Here is a 22,697-nt window from a genome sequence, read left to right as displayed (position 1 = left end):
CTGACACACCTAACTCAAACATGTCTATGGTGTAAATGCAAAGAACCAATCAGACCCAGGGCCATGAACAAATTGTGTTGGCATTTTAAAGAATGAGGTGTGGCGACGGACATGCTGACTCACAAGTCCATATTTCTTTGTGTTTTGATGTTTGAAACAAACAGTAAAGAAGCTTGTTTGTGACAAACCATTTGACAACTCATTCCTTCCTTAAGTGTGGACAAAACAGATCCTGTTGGGATGTGTGTACGAGACACGACTAACTGTTTACAAAGTCATGTTCTGTTTTTTTTCTAATGCCTTAAGCCACTGTGTTTTTTGGTCTGACAAAACCCTCTGTAGGGATGCATTTAAACAGGGAAACTGTACTTGTATTGGCTTCATGTAATGTCAGTGAACATACAAAATTTATAAACAATCACATATAAACCCCATAAACTTAAACTTTTTAACTGTGTAAAACCACAGATTTTTAGATGACTTCCTTTTTGACTTTAATAAGAACCTTTTCATGTTGTCTGACTCCACCTATGTCTGCAGCGTTTACTTTTGGTTTCCCTCTCTCATCTCTTCTCTCAGGCCCCTCAGAGAGAAGAGATGAGAGAGGCTGCTTGCAGATGATAAGACGGCAGCCCCAGAAGATACTAGGTCAGACTTGCTCCCTGTGTTACCACATTGTCAAAAGCAATGTAAATAAATGGCATGCACACAGTGAGGCTGTCCAGATTGCAGATTTTATACATTACAAAACACAGGCTGATGATTTAAGTGAAATTCTTTGATATTGGTGAAATAAACATAAACATAAACTTATTTATTTGCAGTAAATTAGGAATAGACCATTAATGCTTTGTTTATAATATTTCTGCAGGGTTAGATACTTTTAAATAGATTGTTAGTATTGTATTATTGTATTATTACTACTGAAGTAATGGGTGTGAATGCAGCTATTGGTGAGAGACATCTGTTTACACTGTCTCTGAATCAGGGGCCAGGAGTACTATAAAAAACAAATATGACAACAAGCTTTACTACTTAATTTGAAGCCTGCAAGCAGAAATAGAGCTATTAAGGTTTATTTTCGGCCATCACCCTTTGGTACTGTCCGCTGTAATGTCAAGAGGTCTGTGGCCTTAGATAAAGAATTTCTTTGTGCATCTCATATTACATGAAGCACATACACGTTGCACTCTACAGCACTCTACAAATTGTTCACAGATAACGGATAACACTTGTCTGCTATTCCTTACTTGGCACAGACTCAACACGGTGGTTTCCTGTCACCAATCCAAAGTCACAGAGCTGATGTCAATCAGTGTCTCCCTCCTCCTAGCAGACCCCTCTGCAGGCCTGTGCTTTTAATTCAGCAGATGGGGAATCAGGGGAGGCTGGGAAGGTGCTAGTCTCTCACCCTTTCTCTCCTTCCTTCTTTCCTTCCTATTCCCTTCTTCAGCTTTCGTGCTGTGCTTGCATCCCATGGGCCTGTCCCTACAAGGCTAAAGCAAACAGGACATGGAGGTGGTGTCCTTGGCAAGGCTGTGCTGATAAACATGGTAACAGCATGGGTGAGGACAGTCTGTGCTCTCTAGAGGGAGACGACAGCCCCTCATTCACCGTCCCTGGAGGATATTATGAAACTTCACAAGAGAGCTATTTTAAATTCCCCCAAAGATCAGCGTCCCTGTGGTGATGAGAAATCACTTAATTTCACCCACTTGTCTTCCTGAGTTTACCGAAATAATTGTGTATGTCTGGATGATGAGATTTCTGTTCATCCTCCCATTGGTTTGTTATTTCCTTGCTGTTAGCATTGGAGGAGATCAGAGGTGCCCCCTGACTGAAATCAAAACATGACCTGCAGGCTAAGAATAGCACTGAGAAAGGATTAAATCAAAGAAACTCAGCTAAATATTCAACAGTTTCTTTTCTATTTACCCATCCTTACGTCAGTGCAGCTCTTATGTTTAAAAACAGCTCAGAGTCTCTTGAGCTTGAGCTCTCTGGAACATTTTTAACTTATTCAATGAAATTTGACTACTTGGCTCATATACAGAAACACTGAGCTGTATCATAGGCAGAAGCCAGGCTGAGTTTGGTCTGAAATTACATAATCTCTGCTCTGTCAGAATAAAAATATCTTCCTCAACTTCGGTCTACCTCTTCGATGGAAAGTACTACCGCCCCTCGTGGACTAACTTTTATATACACAAAATTCCCCTCCTGTCTATCAAGGGGATGTAGCTCAGTGGTAGAGCGCATGCTTTGCATGTATGAGGCCCCGGGTTCAATCCCCGGCATCTCCACTCCTTTTTCAGTTCTTTGTTGAATTTCGTGATGTTTTGCTAGTAAACAAATGAACATTGAAATTCATTTCAATTACTCCACTAAACTATAAAAAATAATGTATTTTTTAATAAAAAGATATATATATTTAAAGACATCGAGCAAAATAATAATAACACAAATCTTCCTGTGCACTAATCCTATTCGATCAACATTTATTATTAACATACAATAATAGTAACATATATCTTACATCATTCTAATTTAGTCCTTTTATTTCTTTTTTGTGCATTGTGCACTTCTAATACATACATCCTATTCTATAGCACCTGATATAAAAGCTATCTACAATGCTATATGTATTATAGTAAAAACTGATACAGTGACAAGTTAAATGTCAGCAAATCTAGGACTATAAGGAATCAATTGTAAGCATGTAAAATTAATAAAATGCTATTTAAAATTCGATGTTGACCAGCCCTATGTATATAAAAGAAAGCACTAGCCTATGCTAAATCAAAAGATATTTTTAGCCATATGTAACAATGCAACCCAAACTCAAAGGCCCACTTGCTAGTTTTAGTTTGCTACACACTGTACCCAGCTGTTGAGAGCATCCATCCATTCCCCAGCCTTAAGGCATTTTAAAGGTACACATTTTGACTTGTCATGGCAGGAAAAACACAGGTGTTTCATTAACAACAGATCTCAGGTATATTCAAATGTGCTATGATACTGGGTCAGGGAGCCAGAAAAAGTGAAAACAGTCTGTTCCTTTTTATATTTGTTTTGAGTGAGAATGTAGACAGTCTTTGGTGTAACAGGCACACATACAGCCCCTAAACAAGAGCTTCTGTGTGGCTTCTATTAACATGTGGCTGTTTCTGGTTTCAGAGAAGGCCTCAGTATTTCATTTCAGTAACAGAAAGAAAAAAGTTCCTCTTACATTTTCAACTTTTTCAACTTTTTTCTCCCAAAGTCTACTGCTTCAAATGAACAGCATTTCTTAAAACACACCAAAAGAAATATCTGTTGATTTTTATGTAGAAATACAGGCCAGGTTTTAAGCAATAATGTGTATCTCAATTACTTTTACATTTTGTAATAATTAATTGTGTAAAATATTTGTTTATATGCATATTTTTGTGAATGTTGAATTATGGTGTGTTTGATGGCAGATTTTTAATGCTTTAGACCATTAGTTTAATGGTTGTCTGTGTGTATATCTATTTTTTCAGTGTTTGGTTTTAGTTGACAGGCAGAGAAACCCAGTCAGACGTTTGCTGTCCCAGCATGCTGTCAGAGGAAGGAATGAGAAGACTGCCAAAAACCCTGAGGGCAACACTTGTTTGGGAATTGGGTTATAAAGTTATAAAGAGCACACAGACAGACACACACACACACACACACACGCACACACATTCAGATAGTCCAAAACCTAGAAAAAACATGTCTGACATAGATTAATGTTGTCTGCTTTTAGCAAGTTAGTCCAGGCAGGTTGTCCTGCAGGACACACTATCTGCTGTGAAACAAGACCACTCCTGAGGCTCAAAGCCTTACACTATTCAGATGTCTGTTACAGCTTAACCCACATATTATACGTCCACACAATATGCCTTAAAAGAACCAACTTTAAACACATGTTAATTCTCCATGTGTGAAACTATCAAGACTAAAGAGAAGAAGGAGCTTCAGCTGCTCCTGTCCTAAACGCCTGGTGTAGTTCAACTGCAGGGCACATTGCAGAAGGCATGTAATATACTGTATCTGTGCAAAATGTGTCACAGTTTTCTTTTTACAGAGGAAGCTCAAAGAACGCAAATTCAGCAGTGAAGGTGGTTAACCAGAGAGAGAGATTGCACTCATGCCTGCACAGGTCAGTTCCAGAACTGACAGGTCTAAAAGTTGATCTTTTACTTGTCAAAGCTGATTTAAACACATTCAAGTTTTCTGCTCATTTTGCTAAACTGGTTTGTCAGTCATTCAACATCACCCTTTAAACATCACAACCACAAGATGTGAGTAAACATTTTGCATTGTCTAAGCTAAAGGGTTTGCTGCTGAGCCATCACAGACAACTGTTCAATGTGAATCTGTCACCTCGCACTGGCTCATAACAAACATTGTTACCCTTTACCAGCTTCACGGCTGAGCACAACATATGCAGACACTAGACACAGTGTCTAGTCGCTTTTAATTTAACTCATGATATCTCTGTGGGTGCACACCTGTGTGTCTGTGTATTATTATCAGGGTGTACAATTTGATACAGCTCAGTCACGTGTTTCTTTGTTATTTGTGACAAGTTAATATTTGTAATTGCAGTGTTTTTCTAGTATCCTTTAAATAAACGTGATATTTGCACATGTTGTTCATTTATGCAACTAGACTGCTGTAATATATAATATCTGATCTGAACACTGGCCTAAAAATCCTATCGACATGGTTTATTATTAGTCTTTGGCCACCCTCTTGTGGTTCGTCTCACAGTAGTCCTTCAGTGGATCAGTTCACCATCTGAACAGTAGATGGCGCCACGTCATATAATTTCTTCACCCAAAATGATAATGGCAAGTGCGCAGAAGTCAAAACATAACAACAGTTTAACAACAGTAATTTACTAAAGACATAACAACAGTAATTTACTAAGGAAAATGTTTCTTTTGATTTGTTTATATCTTTGCAATTTTCCTCTTTTTCTTTTTTTTTTCCTTTTTGTTATTTCACAGTTGACCTACATCAGGTTTGCTTATGTGCTGTTGCCTATTGTGACATTTGTTGTCCTATATGTGGAAAGTATTACCGTCTTTTTCTGTTTTTGAATCCTTATGTAATGATTCTAATGGTTTCATTTAATAAATGATGAATCAAAATAAATATTTGAATTAAGCAGTTTTAATTTGATTTTGGATATGAAGGTTTGTATAGAGTTGTTAAAGAAAATGTTACTATGGGGCAGCATTACAGGACTGTCTCCAAGACAGGCAGCAGGACAGAAAAGTTAAGTATTGATATAAAAATAAGTATAGCACATATAGATATAAGAGACCAAGTCAATAATACATATACATTTAAACCAAGGACTAAATAATGCCAGAAAACTTTATATATAAATCATCATGCTTTTTATTTATGTAAAGAGCTTGGGAACTTTTCTGACTCCTCATTATTGATCCCACCAAGAGCGTTCATCTTCCTCACAAAGTAAACAAAACACTATGTGACCTTTAATAGTACCATATATTACATCAGTGAGTGCCTGTGGTTGGACTGTGATGTCTGCCTGCTGTCCAGATAAGGCTGGAGCAGAGACACACAAACACACACATCTGGTCAAACTCTATGTCTGACAGCATCTGTAAAAGGCTTTGTGTGTCTTATACCTGTCAGGGTAGGAGCCAATCAACACATGAAATTACTTTGCACTATATTACAAAAATACAACATTTTGCTGCTGTACTCTGGCCTAAAATCAACTTTCACCAGTTGATATAAACACAGAAAATGTTTCCACCTGAAAGTGAAACAAAGAGTTCACTCATCTGTAGCTCACTGTGTCATTTTATCAAATATTTGCTTGGATCATCATGCAACAATAGAGCTCTAACTAAATATAATTATGTCTTACTAATTATCGGGTGGTGAAAGATGTATAAAAACCACAAGTGTCTTTAATCAGTAATTTCTCATGCTGAGGTACACATCCAGGCTGCACACCTGGAATATTGCTCTGGATGAGATGAAATGATAATGCAAAATGCATTTTGCTGCTTATTCAGTCAGCTGGAATGTAAACAACAGATTGCCTTTGATTACGTCCAAACACAACAGGGTATAAATATTTTGTTAATGATCTGAATCTCTTATTTGAAAGACTGAGTCAGCAGTCATTCTACATATTATGTTATCTCATTAATGATTGTTTGCATATGCAAACACATCATGGAAGATAGAAGAAACAAAATCACTATTACACCATCTGTGCCAATGATGCTTCACATTTGGTCTCCTTCCCTTTTGTCAGTCTGGGGTGATGCTGTGCATATGTTGTTGTGATTTATTACAGTGTTACTCTTGGAAAACTAACACAGCGTGATATCATGTTGCTTTGCATTCCACATGGCACATTGGATATTTGTTGTAATGTTTATAATTCTTATTTTCCCAGGGGTTACGCCTCCTCTGCATCTTATCGTCATGGCAGAGAGGGGTGGTGGAGAACAGAGAAAGTCACCAGGTTTAGGATGGAGGTGGCACACAGGAGAGAAGTAGTCAGATCATGTGCTGAAGTACAAAGAGCAATCGCACAAAAGAAAAAAAAAACCTAATTACACAAAACAGTCATTCACAAAACTATATATTTTCATGACCTATACAGATAATCATCAACTATAATCAATACAAGAGAATCTATGGTTGAAATATACAGTTGGTGGAAGTAAATAAATCCCAAATCACTTTTTGAGTTGAAGGTTCTGCCATTACCTTACACACAACCTCCTGTCCTCAGTGATTTTGATTTACCATTGTAACAGCTACTTTAAAACACTGGGCTGAATATTTCCTGAATGCAAACTATCTAAGTTTCTGATGGAGTCACATAGAAATGTAGCAATCAGAGAGTCCATGCTTCAGTCTGCAGGTTATGTTGGCTGATCCTTTCCATGTTGAAGTGTCCTTTGCTAAGATCTATGGCAAAGCATGTGTGTAGGAGTCTGTGTCCATACTCTGCATTCCTCTGGGATAATCTTATCTTACTCCTGCTGAGCTTATGGACCTCTGAACTGTAGGGCAACACACACACGCACTAGACTGCACATGCAAACAAACAAACACGCAGTGGTAGAGTATGAAGCAATTTATTCCCAATAGAAATAGTCTGAGAAATTCATATTTTCAAACCTGCTGTGGTGTGGTTAACAACTTGATGGATAATGTGTGTGTCTACAGATCAAATTGGGCCTTAATTGACCCTAAGCACATTATAAAACTGGCTTTACTTCAACAGCCATCAGAGCAAACAGCCTTGAAGGTGGATGCTAAGTACACTTGCATCAGTTTTCTTTCAGATTCAAATAGAAGTGTCTTGGGAGATCTCCTGTATCCTTTGATTCATCACATATACTAAAAAACCTTGACTGGATTTGAGTAGTCTGTGTTGTTGTGCGTCAGAGTCAGCCTGGAAAACAATCTACATGAACATCAAATGTAAATGTGCTTGAGTGGCCGTTCCCTGCTGCCTGAAAGCACTAGATTATAACAATGGGCCTGATTATTCAAAGGCTATCAGCAGGTTTTAAAATGTAAAACGTGGCTTTTAGCTGAACTTTTAGTGTATTTGTCACTTGAGCAAAAGCACTTGTGCAATAGTAATAGGTGTGAGGGAGCTGGCTTCACATAAAAGGACCCTAGAGTACAATATGGCCTCCACCCAGCAGCACAAACCTGATACAAAGTATAGGCTATGAAATCTGAAGTCATTCCCATGAATTTCATTAAGTCTAGTTAAATAATTTATGTCAAATTTGTTGCCAGTTTTATTAAAACCCAAATTAGATTTGCAGAAGTTTATGACATAACTGGGTGATGCCTGATTTAGAGCAGTTTATCTCCTGGTTGTGTTCTCTTACTGGGAAATGTTCCTGAAGAAATGAAAGCAGTGAATGCATGTTGCAGAAAATGAATTGATCATGTCGCAGCAGCTCACTGACGATGCTGGACACTTTGTTGTATTTAAAGGACGGTGTATGGCAGCAGAAAAGTAGAGGTGGATTTATAACCCAAATTCAAATCATTACAAAGATGCTGATCTTCCGTTTTTATTGCTGTTTGTGAATACAGTGTGTAATGAAGCAAAACAAGAGCAAACTACACAAGACCACATATATCTGACCTATATGTGTTTACCCTTTAAACACATTTAAAATGTGCCAGTTTCACTGCCTTACAACTTAGTCTACAAAGTTTCTCCTGAATGTCATTTTTGTTCTGCCCTGGAATATTTCACAGGGAAACAGTCCACCTTTGTCAAAAACAAACATGTGCATCCTGCTTTAACGTGCCTGGAGCCAGAAATCAGAAACACATTTGAAAATATCAATTTGCTCTTTAAACCAGGACATTTGAACTGTGGCATATTTTGTTTGTGTGTGCTTTTTGTTATTTGTGCATGTTTAACATCAAGCAACAACATGCAGTCAGTTTCTCTGGATTGTCCTTTTCTTAACGTTTATTTTGAATATTTAAGAAAAAAAACAGGCATCCACTGCTAATGTGAGACAGCTGGATTCCTTCTGACACTATTAGCATTTGCCTGTAAAGCCTACCTAAGACTGGCCTTAATGAATATTGGTCTTCCAAATTATTTTTAGTTTGAAAAGGTATCAGCAGACGGTGTTGGGGCTTTGTGGGAACAGACGCTGGCTCATCCCTGAGGCCAGACAGAAGAGAAACATCTGTTCTCAGCAGAAAACATTTCGTGTCTTCATGTTGCTCTGTGTTTCATGAGGCCACTATAACCCAGCCATAACACAAATTGTCTGCCATTACTGACAAACTGTTCTCTATGGAAGAGCAAATTCAACAGTGTGTAATCAGCTGGTTTCACTCTTATGGCCTCCTGCCTGATGTGTGTGTGTGTGTGTGTGTGTGTGTGTGTGTGTGTGTGTGTGTCAGATCAGGTGTGTGTTTTATTTTGAAACAAAGAGCAAAGAGAGACAGACAGGAACACACCATCATATATCTACACACCTGTTTTGTTAATTGTTCCATATGATCTGCTACAGTTAGTTTTAGACCCTTTGCCCTGTCAGAGTCCTCATCAGCAGCAGACCCACAACTCACATTACTTTCACGTGTTTCTTCGCTATGTGCTTTTTGTTTTTACTGCTCTCCTGACCCCGTGACCCCCCAGTCTACGTGGCATCGGCGTCAACAAGCGGCCAAACGACGTGCGAACTTTTGGGCATGCCGCGACAACGGCGCCTTCAGACAGGTGCATAGCACCCCCCTAAAATCCCCCACCACCATTCATCCTGCCACCGAGGAGCTTTCCAGTCTCTGTAATGCTGAACAGGAGCACTGAGGACTGGGCCATTCCTAATTTCATCTCTATCAGCTGATTTTCACACCTGCAACCTAAGATTAAACACTAATTCATCCTGACATAATGTCACAACATCCTCCAGCTGTAACTTCTGACTGATTAAAAAATGTTTGTTTACCACAATCATTAATGTTAAAGAAACAAAAACAACATGAAGAGATTTCATAAATGGGATAAACCAACGTGTTTTTAAATTCTCTTTTCCTTTTATTACTTTCTGGTGGGTCTCTAACCCTCCTTCATCTTATTTGGACATGTTGGCACTGCAGCTGTTTCATTTACGCGCTTGAAGAAAAAGAAAGGATATGAATTTCCTCTCGGGCCATTATGCTGGGTCGCCGCATTTCGTGCCACCTAAAGGCGCAGGATTTATTAGGACCCTGTCAGGGTGCAGGCTGCATCATCATATTGTTCCTCAGCTCTTGCTGTGAGCACGGTGGAGAACAGTACCTCTTTTATCTAAACACACTGGTTCCCCGCAGAGTGACACACAGAGACGCGGTCAGGATGAACTGAGTGATTTGTACCGAGGAGAGCAAAGAGCGTTTGTCTCCTCTACCGCCTCAAAAATGTCTCCTCCTAAACGAAACGCCTCGAGCAACAGACGCACAAAGAAGCAGAGCCATAATAAAGTGGCACCGATTTAACACTGAATGATGCTGATGTTCAGCTGGAAACGTGTTTCATTATAGTGATATTTAACTTTCAGATGAAATGGCAATTTGTACAACCTTATATTTCAAAGTAGTAAGGAAAGGCTTGGTTTGGCACACGTCGGTTTCCACAGACCCAGAGGTGTAGAAATGATGGGCAGCACAGCATGGGCCGACAGAGGACGCTCCAGCTTCAGTTTGTCATGATTCATTTTACTCCGTCTGTTTTGAATGTCTTCATATTCATCGCTCTGATTCTTTTCCACAATGAAAAACACCAATGTGCGCATTTTACGTGCGCATTCAGGTTGGCACCTAATTGTAATTTGACTTGCACAGTCATCTACTGACATTTAATGACAATATGTGTATGACGTGAGTGCCTGTCGGTAATGATGGAGCCATCAGAGCCGTGAAATGCCCATTAGATTTGCGCTCTGCAGCAGTTTTTTGCACGCACGGCACCTGTGATGAATGGGGCGCCCTAACACACGGGGTGTGTCCTTGGGCGGGGACCTGCCCACCCACCCGCTACTTCTCCCCTCTGGTTACTATATGAGGAGACAGCTTTGCAATCTTTACATTCAATCCCAGCAGTGGTCTTGTGGATCTCGCCCAGCGTTTTTTTTTCTGTCCAGAGGCAGCTGCCCGTCGAAGAGATTTTTGGATCTGACCGCCGAGGGAATTATTTGATTTTATCAATCGGAGAAACGAGACCTCAACATGCCTCGGTCATTCCTTGTGAAGAAGTATTTTTCCAATAAGAAGCCATACCACAGGGAAAGCCAGTTGGAGAGCCAAAGTGGTAAGTTGCGTCAGTTACGTTCAGAAACAGAACAGACCCATGTGGCAGATAAGATCGACTTTTAACTCATATGTAGCTTCCTGTGTACAAAACACACTGCCATAGTGTTTCTAGTCAGCTGGAAAATCTGCTAATGAAAAAGGGTCAGGCCAGAGATGGATGCAGGTGGAAACAAGACACCAAGAATGAAAACAAGTTTAGTGCTTTATTAGATTGTCTGTCCATTTAAGTGAAAACATGTCTGACTTCCTTTTCCCCATGTTACCAGCTTTTGTCCCAGAAAGCTTTCCACGGGCTGAACTTCCAACACAGAACAACAGCTCTGCACTGACCTGTTACCCCACCAACCCGCTTTTCAACAACGTGGACACCCTGCCTGCACCTCTATCCCCGGTCACCCCAGTGTCTCTGCCCCCTTCACCCCTTGGTCCCCTGGACCTAAGCAGTTCTCCTTCTAGCAGCAGTGGCGAGGAAGAGGACGATGGTGGACGTACTTCAGACCCCCCCAGTCCAGACATTATCCAGCACATCTACCACTGCCTGCACTGCAGTAAGCGCTACACCAGCCTCTCTGCACTGTCTAACCATCAGATGTCCCATCATCAGCTGTCCCACTGTGCACCGCTGCAGCAGACACCTCCTTTGTCCACTGAGGTGTCTTCACGCCCAGCCTTCCACTGCAAACACTGCCCCAAGGAGTACACCAGCCTGGGAGCGCTGAAAATGCACATTCGCTCACACACACTGCCTTGTGTGTGTCCCACCTGTGGCAAGGCCTTTTCCAGACCATGGCTGCTCCGGGGACACATTCGCACACACACAGGTATGCATTCAAAGCAACCTTTTCATACTGTTGTCAGAGTATTGATTTACATGCTTTGTTGGCTTGTAAATGTAACAGCCAGTTGCACCTTGTGCTCATTGATATTCATTGATGTCTCCTGATGTGTGAGCAAATGTTTTTGCTTAGCACTGCATAATCTAATCTCAACCTTACAGCTGATCTGCATGAGAAAGGCAATTTGCATTAGCAGCCTGAGTAGTGTGCCTACTCTTTTGTTACTTATCTGTAGATCATTTGAAAAACAGTGACAAGAGGACAGACCTTTTGGCCTGTTCAGTGGTTCCCTAAAGCTAACAGTTTTCTCTTCTAACCAGGAGAGCGGCCCTTTGCTTGTCAACACTGTAACCGGGCCTTTGCTGATCGCTCCAACCTTCGTGCCCACTTGCAGACCCACTCTGAAGTGAAGAAATACCAGTGTGGCTCCTGTTCTCGGACCTTCAGCCGCATGTCCCTGCTGCACAAACACAATGCCTCTGGATGCTGCCCTGCCTCATAGACTCACATTCCCTGGACTGCTTTCATGAGCCGGTTGAAGCTGCTTGCTGGTTATTTCCCCCCTGATAAGAGACAGTAGGAGATCAATGCTGGCTCACATCAAATTCAGAACGGGATAAAGAAAACAAACTTTTAGAAAAGTGACTTTTTCAGTGCCTTAATTTCAAAGCTCTGCAGCTTTATCTGATATTTTTGAGGTCATATTGATATCTGCAGCACATTTTTGCTGTCTACTGTCAGCTGTGTGTTTGTGTGTGTGATTTGGGGGCAGCTGGACATGCAGTTAATTCCCAGGAAACTCCGTCGGTGCCGGCCGGTCCGGGACTCTGGCCATGTTGCAGCTGCTTGGGTGTGTTTGTGTGTCTGTGTATGTGGGGATGTCATTCCTCACTGTACCATACATACATTGTGTGTGTGTGTGTGTGTGTGTGTGTGTGTGTGTGTGTGTGTGTGTGTGTGTGCGCGCGTGCGTGTGTGGAGACAGCTGTCTGTGTATGGTGTATTGTGGAGGCAGGGCGGTGAGAGATGTGTTAGCTGTGACCTCAACGACAGGTGACCCTCATTTCGCTCCTCCTCATGCCACAAACATTTTCCACACACGCCCTAGTGTGTTGTTGGACATGACAGGACCACTTAAGTTTGACCAAAGAACATAACTTCCCTTCACCATTATTGTCATTTACAATCTAAATGAAAAGTTATTGGAAGAATATTGACCCATTGTTTTTATAAATCATTTTGCAAAACATAGGTGCCTTTTAAGGTTGTGCATTTTTTTTTTGCCACATGTAAATAAAAGCTTTGTTAAAAAAAAACCTGCCGTGGACCTACTGATTATGTGCAATGTTAATTGGCCTTATATGTTTCTAAATGAGTTCATCAGGACAGACATGAAGGTTTCTGAATGGTAAGACAGAGCTGTGTGTGTGTTAGGAAGGTTTGTGTGATGTTGAGTGATAGGGGGAACACCTGCACACACCTGCCAAGCTGTCAGCACACACATACAGACACACATGAAGAATGCTTTCTAAATAGATGAGGGGTGTTGCACCATTACTGCAGGTGGGTGAAAGGGAGGTTAGCAAACATTAAAAGCATAAAGAACATATAGAGGGTGATATGCTGAGCAAGAAATGCTCCTCCAAAAAGCAGGAGCCTTTTCTTTTGCAGAAGAAAGTTGGTGTGAAATTAGCTGAGTGTGGGAATCCTACTGACCCACTTCCTGAGGTAGGAGCGGCCACAGATGGAAGCAGGAATCTTTGGGCTCCAGACCAACAATACCCCAGAGAGACGGGCTCCAGACTGCACCAGCGCAACCTTAGGACTGACGAAGAGCCATCTGCTCCATAATGGTCAAACTGAGATTACCTTGTAGGAACTTCTGGAGGAAGTCTGTGCTTATGAGCCCAGCTGAGCATGAACATCCAGAGTGCACATATGGCAGCAATGTGTCTACAATTCCCCTTGCCCTCCTGACCCACACACACTGACGCCAACAAGTCTTAGAAAGGTAACAGCACATTTCCTCCAATAGCTCTCAGTGCTGAGAGGTGGATGCACATGTGTGTGTGTGTGAGTTAGAGGTGTGTGTGTGGTTTGGGAAGGGGGGCTCCCCAAAAGCTTGGGATCAGATTGCATGACTTAGCTTGCTCAATGTAAACAGCCCCCGCCGGTCTAGAAATGTGCATGCTCACAGACACACACATGCACGCACACACATGCAAACATAAGCCTACTGAATAAAAATCTTCACTTTGATCGAGGGGGATTTTTCACTTGTCTGCCTGTATCTCTCTGGGCTGTTTTAAGGCAAGAGGTGAGAGTCATTTAACTGCTGCACACCTACGCAGGGAGTGAGGCAGAGAGGCAGAGAAGCAGGCCAGAGGCCACTAAACTCCTCTTGAACTGCCGACAGTGTCACATTTGGTGGCCACACAGGAGGGGCATCAGGGTTGGATGGGTAAGACAGATGGAGAAGACACAGTATGTCAATTAACATTATAAAGTTAGAAGATATTTAACTTTTTCCTTGGGACATTTAAACTTTGCATCTACAGATATTTTCAAAGACATGTCCCTAGACAGGCTGTCATTTCTGGCCATTGAAATTCAACTCTGACATCTAGCTAGGGGGGCATTGTTCTGGTTTGCACTGTCTAGCAGGCCGTCTATCACTATCACTTGTAGCTTTGAGGCAATGAGATCATCAGACCTGCCACCTTTCTTTTTCAGCGTGTGTTGGTGTGTGTAGTGTAATATCATATTGGTGTTTTAATGTTCGCAGCGTTACACAGGCAGCCCCTGACTAATGTGACATTCCTGAGCCATTAGTGACAGACATACAACACCACCATCGAGTAGAAGGAGAGAGAAGGGGAACTGTCACGTCTGTCCCCATCCATGCAATCTGCTGTGGTTACTTTGATTTTCCTGTAACAGGAAATAATGTTATGCTGACCTAATCAGTTTAAGAAAAAGCATTTGCTATCATTTTCATTTCTGACATATATTATTGCCAATGAGAGAATGTCTACAGATCTTTTTTAGAGATACCCCTGTGACTCTGGAGATGTTTCTTTATGAACAATGACTACTACCTTGGTTTGGTGTAAACAAGTGTTGATGTTTGACAATTTGCAGCCGGCTGGGTTTTAATTTGTTATATAGTGCCGTCATCTTGGAAACAGAAAATATATGCTTGTCTATAAACAATCTTCCTGTGTAGTGTTGTACATGGAGCTGTGCATGTGGGCAACAGAAGTGATTAAAGAGCTGCATAAAGTCCACTCTGTTGATTTAAGTAATGGAAAGCAGCAGTGTATGTCAGCGATGAGGCAAACCTTTTCCAACACGTAGAACTAACGTTTTTGAAAGCTTGAATTGCACTTCTCTCCCCCTGCTCTCAGTGTGTGTTTGTGGTAATGTTTGGGACACAGGAAGCAGCCTGTCAGTCTTGTATAAACACATCCTACCCAAAATGTGCTGATATGAAGCATCTGAGTGTGGCAACAGCTGTTTGTATGTACACAGATGTGTATGCATGTGTTTGTGGGTTTATGTGAACTGTAGATGTTTTTCTGCCATGGTTTCATACAGGTTCATGCTCAGGAAGAGGCAGACATACAGTATATTTCCAAAATCAGAGCTGACAGGGGGTAGCAGAGCTGAACCACTGCAGGATCAGATTCAAGCCAAGAGGGTTAAGTCACTGGGCTAAAGTTTCAAACACTCTTACAAGCTGCAGCTCTCTTACACAATGTCACTGCCTAAAGACTCCCTCCTGTTGGACATCCTCAGACTCTTTCATCTGATTTTGGCTACTTCAAAGACATTAAAAAACATCATTTTAAATGTAATATTGTATTTTGGGGAGTGTAAGGATGGAGGCTTAATGTGTGTCTGGTGAAAAATGAGTATTTCTGTTTTGTGGACAGTTTATCACGAACAGAATTTGATCAATGCCTCATGTTGCAATGTAGACTTGCTCAATGACACATGCTGTGAGTTAAACTGTCCATGAGCTTCTAGTAAGGGTTTTCTACATTTGTGGATGCCGTCATGCACACACACACATCCACATACATTCAACTATGTGACACATGCACACAAAGACCGTAGGTCATTGGACAAACACAGCAGTTTTACCCAAGGACAGGATATGGCCTCTAGGAGGGGGTACACGCCATTTCCTGCCCACCTCCGCATGCCTGCTGTCCCCTTCAATGGTGTGTGTGGTGTATCTGTGTGTGCTGGTGTGTGTGTTATGTGGCTGGTGCTGTGTTTTCTCCAAACACAGACTGTCTCTGTCCCACAGGGTCAGAGGGTAAAGGATGAGCCATAAAGAGGTAGGAGGGTAAACAGATGAGCTTGTGTGTAACACATTTTCAACTTTGTGCCATCCAGAGCTGCTTACACGCAGGTTTCCAGTGGACCCAAATAGTTAAGGCACAGTTGAACTACACTGTTGAGTTATATTCACTGCTGTAACCTTTAGGAGGGCAAGAGAAATGAACAGGATAATGGATATAATCTTCTGTCAGGTATTGATACAAACAGGTGATTTTCTCAAACTCCAATTGCAAAACAGCCTGTAAACAACATAGACATGTTGAATGTCTACTTTTGGTTATGCCTGTCAATTATTTACCTGTAAAAATCAAAGTACTTTCTCACATTGTTGCAAAACTCCTGCAAATCCAACCTGATAATGCAAACTTGCTCATGGATTTATGTAAATATACATGTAAAAGAACGACCTTACAAAGGGCTGTTTTATCTATTTAGTTGGGGTATGTTGATATTTTACTTTTATTTTCATAGTAATACACAATTTTTGAATAGTTTGGTATAAATATTACAGCAAAATCTCCAGTCACTGACAAATCTATATTTCCTCTTAGCAACTACAGTTACACTTTACTGTAATATAATATGTAACACAACATTATACTCCCATTACATTCAAAGAAAAGACTGTTCCTTTACTACATTTAGGAGAAAGCTAGAAATCGAGATTGTACCGAACCTGAAGGTTCATAAAACATGAAATCCTGCTCTGGAGCATTTGTAAATGGTGGCATTGCTACTTTTACTTCCACAGGATTGACAAATAGAGGTGCTCCATGTCACAGTGACCTCACAGTTGAATATCTGATTCTGGTCTTAAAGGCTGCTGCCATCTGGTACAATTACACTTTATCAGATTAATGTTGTGTAATGCAAATGAAAAGAGAGACAGCATGTATTACTGCGGGTGGTACACTGGAGGAGATGGTTAACATACTGTGTATTCCATCAAGTTTTCATTTTAACATAACTTTTGAGTTTGTTGCTGGTGGCTGTTTGTCTCCCATGTTGCTTCACTAGTTTTGGGTTAAAAGCTAATTTGCTACAAAAAATAAAAATATTCAACAGACTGTATATCAGTAGATCGTTTCCTTGATTTTCAGCATTTTCTATCATTAGCTCTGATGGAGTGTGTGCAAAGTTGAAGTATCTCTATATTTTAATAAAAGTTGTTTTACTTTCCAGAGCCCTTGTTCCAGTAGCACAACCTCACAGCCTCGCGACGCCCACACAGCACAGTGATTGTGGTTGCATCAGTGGTAATGTGACCGTAGCTTAACACACTTCATTTCACTCATTAGCACACCTTCACCCAGAGAGGGGGGAAACTTGGAAGGAAACCCTTTGGGCTTTGATTTTATGAGAGCTATTGGTTAATAAGAACTGCACAGCCAGCTGTTAAACTACCATTATATAGTTTAACTGTGAGCCAGACAGGCTCAAATATGGTGCAAGAAAAGGAGTGTCGGGGCTGTGCACAAACCACACACAGACTAAGCTAGTCTCTGGCCTGCAAGTCATGACATGAAAGAGTAAGAGTACTAACAGAGAGTAGGACGTGGGGAGAACAAGGGAATGTTTCTAAGAAAGCAGGTGTCAGGATAGATGTGAAAGACTGACATTGTGAATGATAAGAAGGAGGAGAGGGTATCAAAATAGCAAGACTGATGTTTGGTTGGACCTTTGGATGAGTCTGTGTTACACTTGGCAGCCTAGAGCCAGATAACTGTCTCTGCTGAGTATAGTTGTTTTCTAACAGTTATCCCTCTCTTCTCTCTCACACTTTATGTTGTGTCATTCTTTCTCCCCCTCCCTCCCAGTTATTTACCACAGGTACTCAGGTATTTGCCCCTGGGGTGCTGCTGGTGGTGCTGAGAGGTGCAAGGTGCACTTTTGTACTCCTGTCAGGGCCTGTGTGGGCCCAGGGGGTGCCAGCCGAAGGACCAGGACAGTTCTATTGTTTCGATGCATTCCAGTCAATGAAGGATATGGTAGGGAATGAGGGAGGGGTGTTGCACAGGGGGCCAAAACGGGTGGAGATCAGCCTTTGAGTAGGGAAACTAAAAGTGGTGCGGCTTCAGAAAGCACAGATTGCCTCCTCTTTCCTCCTCCTCCCACCTTGTCCCGACCAGTCCCGTCCCTTGAGGAGCTGAAGGGCAGGCAAATGCACCTGCCTGAAATCCACACCCCAGGGCCAGACGCCTATCTCCCCATCTCCAAGGTTTTACAGAAGCACCGCATGTGCCACACAAGCTGGTGTCCGCTTACACAGTTTAAAAATGGAGCACACAAGGACTCTTAATTTTGCTGTGGTTTGTAAAAAGTCATTTTAATCTAAAAATCAACTGAATGACTCTGAATCATTCAGACTGGCTGTTGCACATACAGAGCTGACTGAATTTACCGGCCCTTTATGAAAATCTGTTTACAGATCTTGTGGAGCACAGTTGCAAATGTGAAAAGGCATGTGCAGAGCCTTTACTGGCTCCAGGTGTGGCTGATAAGTTACTCCGACTGATGTCACTTGTTAGCATCAGTTTGGGCTGAAAGTTTGAAAGTTGGAAAATGAAAAAAAATGTTAGGATGTGGCGTAAGAAAGAAATGACTGACAACCAACAAACTGTCTTCATTGATGTGTCCATCATGGCTCTGACAGTGTTATAGGACTGTAGTGCTGCATCAATGGAGTACTTTTTAGCTGGCTTTATAGTTGCTTTTCAGGATGGCTGAATAGAAATGAACTACCCCTGCCATGCATACACACACCTTTCCAACATCAGATTAGCGTGTTCTGTCTCTGACCAATTCTGTAGCAAAAGCTCACATTCACTTCCACCTTACACTGTGATTTAGCCAGCTGGGAAATGCTTTTTCATTTGTGGCACTTTTCATGTAACCACCACTAATGTCTTCAGGGCTGGCATTCTGAATGTGTGAGCTGATATCTGCAAATGACGTAATGTTGCCTCCATCTCCATGGCGGCTGGCTTTTTGATCCACCTTTGGCTGTTTGCACCGGGGACAAACACTTAATTCTATAAACTGGCCCCTAAAGCAATGCTAAAAGAAAGTTTCAACAGCAGCGAGCCTTGACGTTTTTAATCTGGACACAGATAGTGAAGTTATTTCCTTTGTAGCCTCGTTGAAATCTTGTGCAATATTTCTGATCAACTTGTTTTTCAACAGAACAACAAGCCACATGATCCACATAGAGACACATGAGGCTCCGTGTATGGAAAACATTAATTAATCACATCCACAGACACTTTCTACTCGCTGCCCCTTTCTCACTGTCACGCACACTTTTTCATTGTAACCAAATCTCCACACAGAGCCTTGTGCTCCATGTCTACTGTTCAATTGATGGGCCCCTCACCTCTCACATAATGATCACATTACTTTGGTCGAAAGCTGAGCTTGCCATGCTTTCTTTGGCAAAACAAGAATCAGCCCTGGTTCATGGTGAGCAGATTCGCATTGCATGAGAGGATAGTTGGTCTAACGTGGCATGTCTGAACACATGGTCAGGCTGATGTGATGCCTGTGTGTGTGTGTGTGTAATTAGACCCTCTTTTGCAAGTAGGGACAGGTGTGTTACCACCTGACCACACCCCCAGGACACACGGCACCTCCTGTCCCTAACACCTGTCCCCTTCATTTGTGTGGGGACCTGTAGACTCCTCCCCTCTCTCTCTGCCTCACACACATAGACACACACACTGGCTGGGGTTTGTCTGGGAGGAAGGCAGGTTGCTGGGCTGTGTCGGAGTGAGTGGGATCAGATCAGGTAGTCTGGTGGCCAGTTTGTCTTGAATATCCACACAGCTGTCCCTCTGAAACTAGAACTCATCGGAAGAGTCTGGTTCAAACTCCCTGTCTGTCCTGCAATGTGGTGTCATCTCTGCCCACATGGTGACATTGCTGCAAGCTGTTGGAGAGGCACTTCAGACCATTACATCCCTGTGGCAACAGATGGGAAAGTAACTTCTCATTATGTGCAACTGTGAGAGCAGTTTTAGTTTTTTATGATGATCAATATTATTTTAAAAGTTGGAAACTTATAATTATGATAATTCAGATACATGTATGAGCTAAACAGTAAGTTTAGTTATGTCCAAAATAATAAATGAGGTAAAATGTCTTATCACTGGAGGTTTGTGTGATCATATCATGAGTTGCTGGCCTCTAATTCTGATTCTCATTCATCCTCAGATCTGAACTGAACTTTGTAAGAAACATGTTAAGAAAGAAGGCCGGGGATATGAAATAAGATCGTTGCAAAAACAAAATTATTAAAAATATTGTTCTAGTTGTGAGTGTGTATGTGTTTGTGTGAGAATGAGAGAGAAAGGGAGGGAGAGGTCAAAGCAGCCTGAAGGCCATTGTAAATTCCTCGCTGGCTCAACCAAGACATTCTTCTCTGCTGTTTTTCTTTCTAATCTCTATGCTCAGATTACCAGCTAGAGGGCCTGGGCAGATGAGAGGAGAACAGGGCGGCATGCATGCATGCACATGTGCACAAACACACACATATAGCAGGTTTACAGATGTACTGTGTAGCAAAAACACTGACACTGCAGTGTGCTGTGTCAGTGGATGCTACAGCATTAATAGAATGTGTTAGTTTCATCTGGCAGACGTATCGATTGAAGCTGAATTTGGTTTTTCACAAATGAAACAAAAACACATCAACACACTGAAGTCATTACCTGACAGCTTGTTTTCTAAAACCTAAAGAAAACAACCCCCATGCTGAGAACACTGAGAGGATTCCCACATGACAGCCACCCCAAGTACATGCACACAAACACACAACAGAGAATTTGAAATCGGAATCTTCACATAAAGTCTTTCCAGATGTGCCCAAGTCGGTTTCACTTCACTGCTAGGTGTGATCACAGCCAATTAATCCGTCAAACAAATAAATAAAATACCTTGGGCAGTCAATTTTGAATAAGACAAGTGGTGTGAGTGGTGAGTGTTCTGAGCTAGGCATAAAGTTATTTTCATACCAAGCTATTTCAACTCATAACACAGCTTTATTTCAAATTATTAAGTGTTGATTTAATTGATTTATATTGAATTGTTTCAAAACAGGTTTCAGTGTAGTAGTTTGATACCAGTTGCAAACTGTATAAGGGAGTAAGGTATAAGAAAAAGTGGCGTGTTGATGTTTGCTCTAAACTTAAATTACATATGGTCTCCTATGAATAACTATATTAAAAAACTTTACAAAACAGAATTTAAATAAAAGATCCCTGTGTGCGCATTTACGTTCAGGTACACTGTCATTGAGTACAGCAGCAGATGAACAAGCTGAATGGATCTCTGAAGAGATAAGGCTTTGCACCTTATGTGATTTATGTTTTATGGCTATTACATTAGAAGCTATGTTTTATATTGTTGTGGTAAAATGTCCTTCATTGCTAATAACTGGTTAGATCATATTTGTAGGGGATAGAAGAGGAAATAGTCCTTCATTTGAAATGTATTGTATTTATATTTATATGCACAGTGTTTTATCAGTCCTATGTGTGCACTTCAAACTATTGTTACTATAAAGGAGTGTAGTTATTCACAGTGGACTGTATTTTCTATCTTGATAGAGAAAGTTGTCTGTCTCAAACACAAAGCCTGACTACATCAAGTTCACATCCAAGGGATGGGGTAGGCAGATGGAAAAAATGTAGAAAGACAGAAAATAGTACATTTGTGAGAAATATAGTCATGTTACAATGACAGGCACATTTATATTAAAGACGTTTTTTCTTGTAGTTGTATGTTTGTCTAAAAATTTAGCACTCAGCTATAGCTATTATTAAAACTGAACTCTTTATCATCTGTATCTTTTCAGTCTTCACAACCAACCTTTTTTTCATCCATCCATCCATCATCTAGACCCCCTTATTCCTAACCAGGGTCCCAGGGATCTGCTGGAGCCTATCCCAGCTCTCTCTGGGTGAAAGGCAGGGGTCCACCCTGGACAGGTCCCCAGTCCATCACAGGGCCACATAGAGACAAACAACCTCACACACTCACACTCACTCCTATGGGCAATTTAGAGTCACCAATCAACATTTCACCTTAAATTAAAATTGTCAGTTAGCAAAGACTCACCTGTTTTTGAACTAACACTGTCGCCAGCTACTACTGCTATTAGCACACTTATTTTCATTTCAAATAAATCAGCTTGATTTAAAATTCCTTCTTGTGCCTAAGAAACTGGATAATTTCCTCAACATATGGCAATACATGGTTTTCAGTGGCCAATAATGCTCTTGTTGGGCCAAAGTTGCAGAGTAAACAATCACACACACACACACGCAGATCACAAACAGCTGGGTAAATCATGGTGATAACAGACAGGGGTGGAGGCCGCAGTAATGTGCTCCACCAGGGGGCAGAGACCACCCGACCCCCCTGGAGACATCACTCAGACCAACACAAAATCACTGGAGGTCCCTGTTGCCACCTTCTAGCGTGGGGTGTGAAGCCACAGTACTAAGCTCTGGGCAGATGGCACAGGTGTAATGTAACAGGCTGTGTTCCACTTCTTTTTATCCATCTGTAACATTTTTTCCTACTTTAAAGTAATTACAGGGATTCCCACTGACATGCCTTTATGCCCCTTCCCCCTTTCTGGCCGACACTGCAGGACTAAAA

At 41.4% G+C, this 22,697-nt stretch overlaps 1 protein-coding gene and 1 non-coding gene across 2 annotated transcripts; both read left to right on the top strand.

The window, feature by feature from the left end:
- The first annotated feature begins 2,231 nt into the window (after window positions 1-2,231).
- Window positions 2,232-2,303, top strand: trnaa-ugc (transfer RNA alanine (anticodon UGC)). The gene has a single exon. It is a non-coding gene; the product is annotated as a tRNA-Ala (tRNA).
- Window positions 2,304-10,507: 8,204 nt separating this feature from the next.
- Window positions 10,508-12,956, top strand: snai1b (snail family zinc finger 1b). Its single transcript, XM_026332717.1, has 3 exons — window positions 10,508-10,849; window positions 11,118-11,672; window positions 12,008-12,956. Exons 1-3 carry the CDS (start codon window positions 10,768-10,770, stop codon window positions 12,187-12,189), a joined length of 819 nt encoding a protein of 272 aa, XP_026188502.1. The 5' UTR covers window positions 10,508-10,767; the 3' UTR covers window positions 12,190-12,956.
- The last annotated feature ends 9,741 nt before the right edge of the window (window positions 12,957-22,697 follow it).

The sequence above is a fragment of the Mastacembelus armatus genome, chromosome 7 (genome assembly GCF_900324485.2).
Source record: "Mastacembelus armatus chromosome 7, fMasArm1.2, whole genome shotgun sequence".
NCBI lineage: Eukaryota > Metazoa > Chordata > Actinopteri > Synbranchiformes > Mastacembelidae > Mastacembelus > Mastacembelus armatus.
Note: the sequence above shows the minus strand (reverse complement) of the source record. Positions and strands in the feature narration are given on the sequence as shown.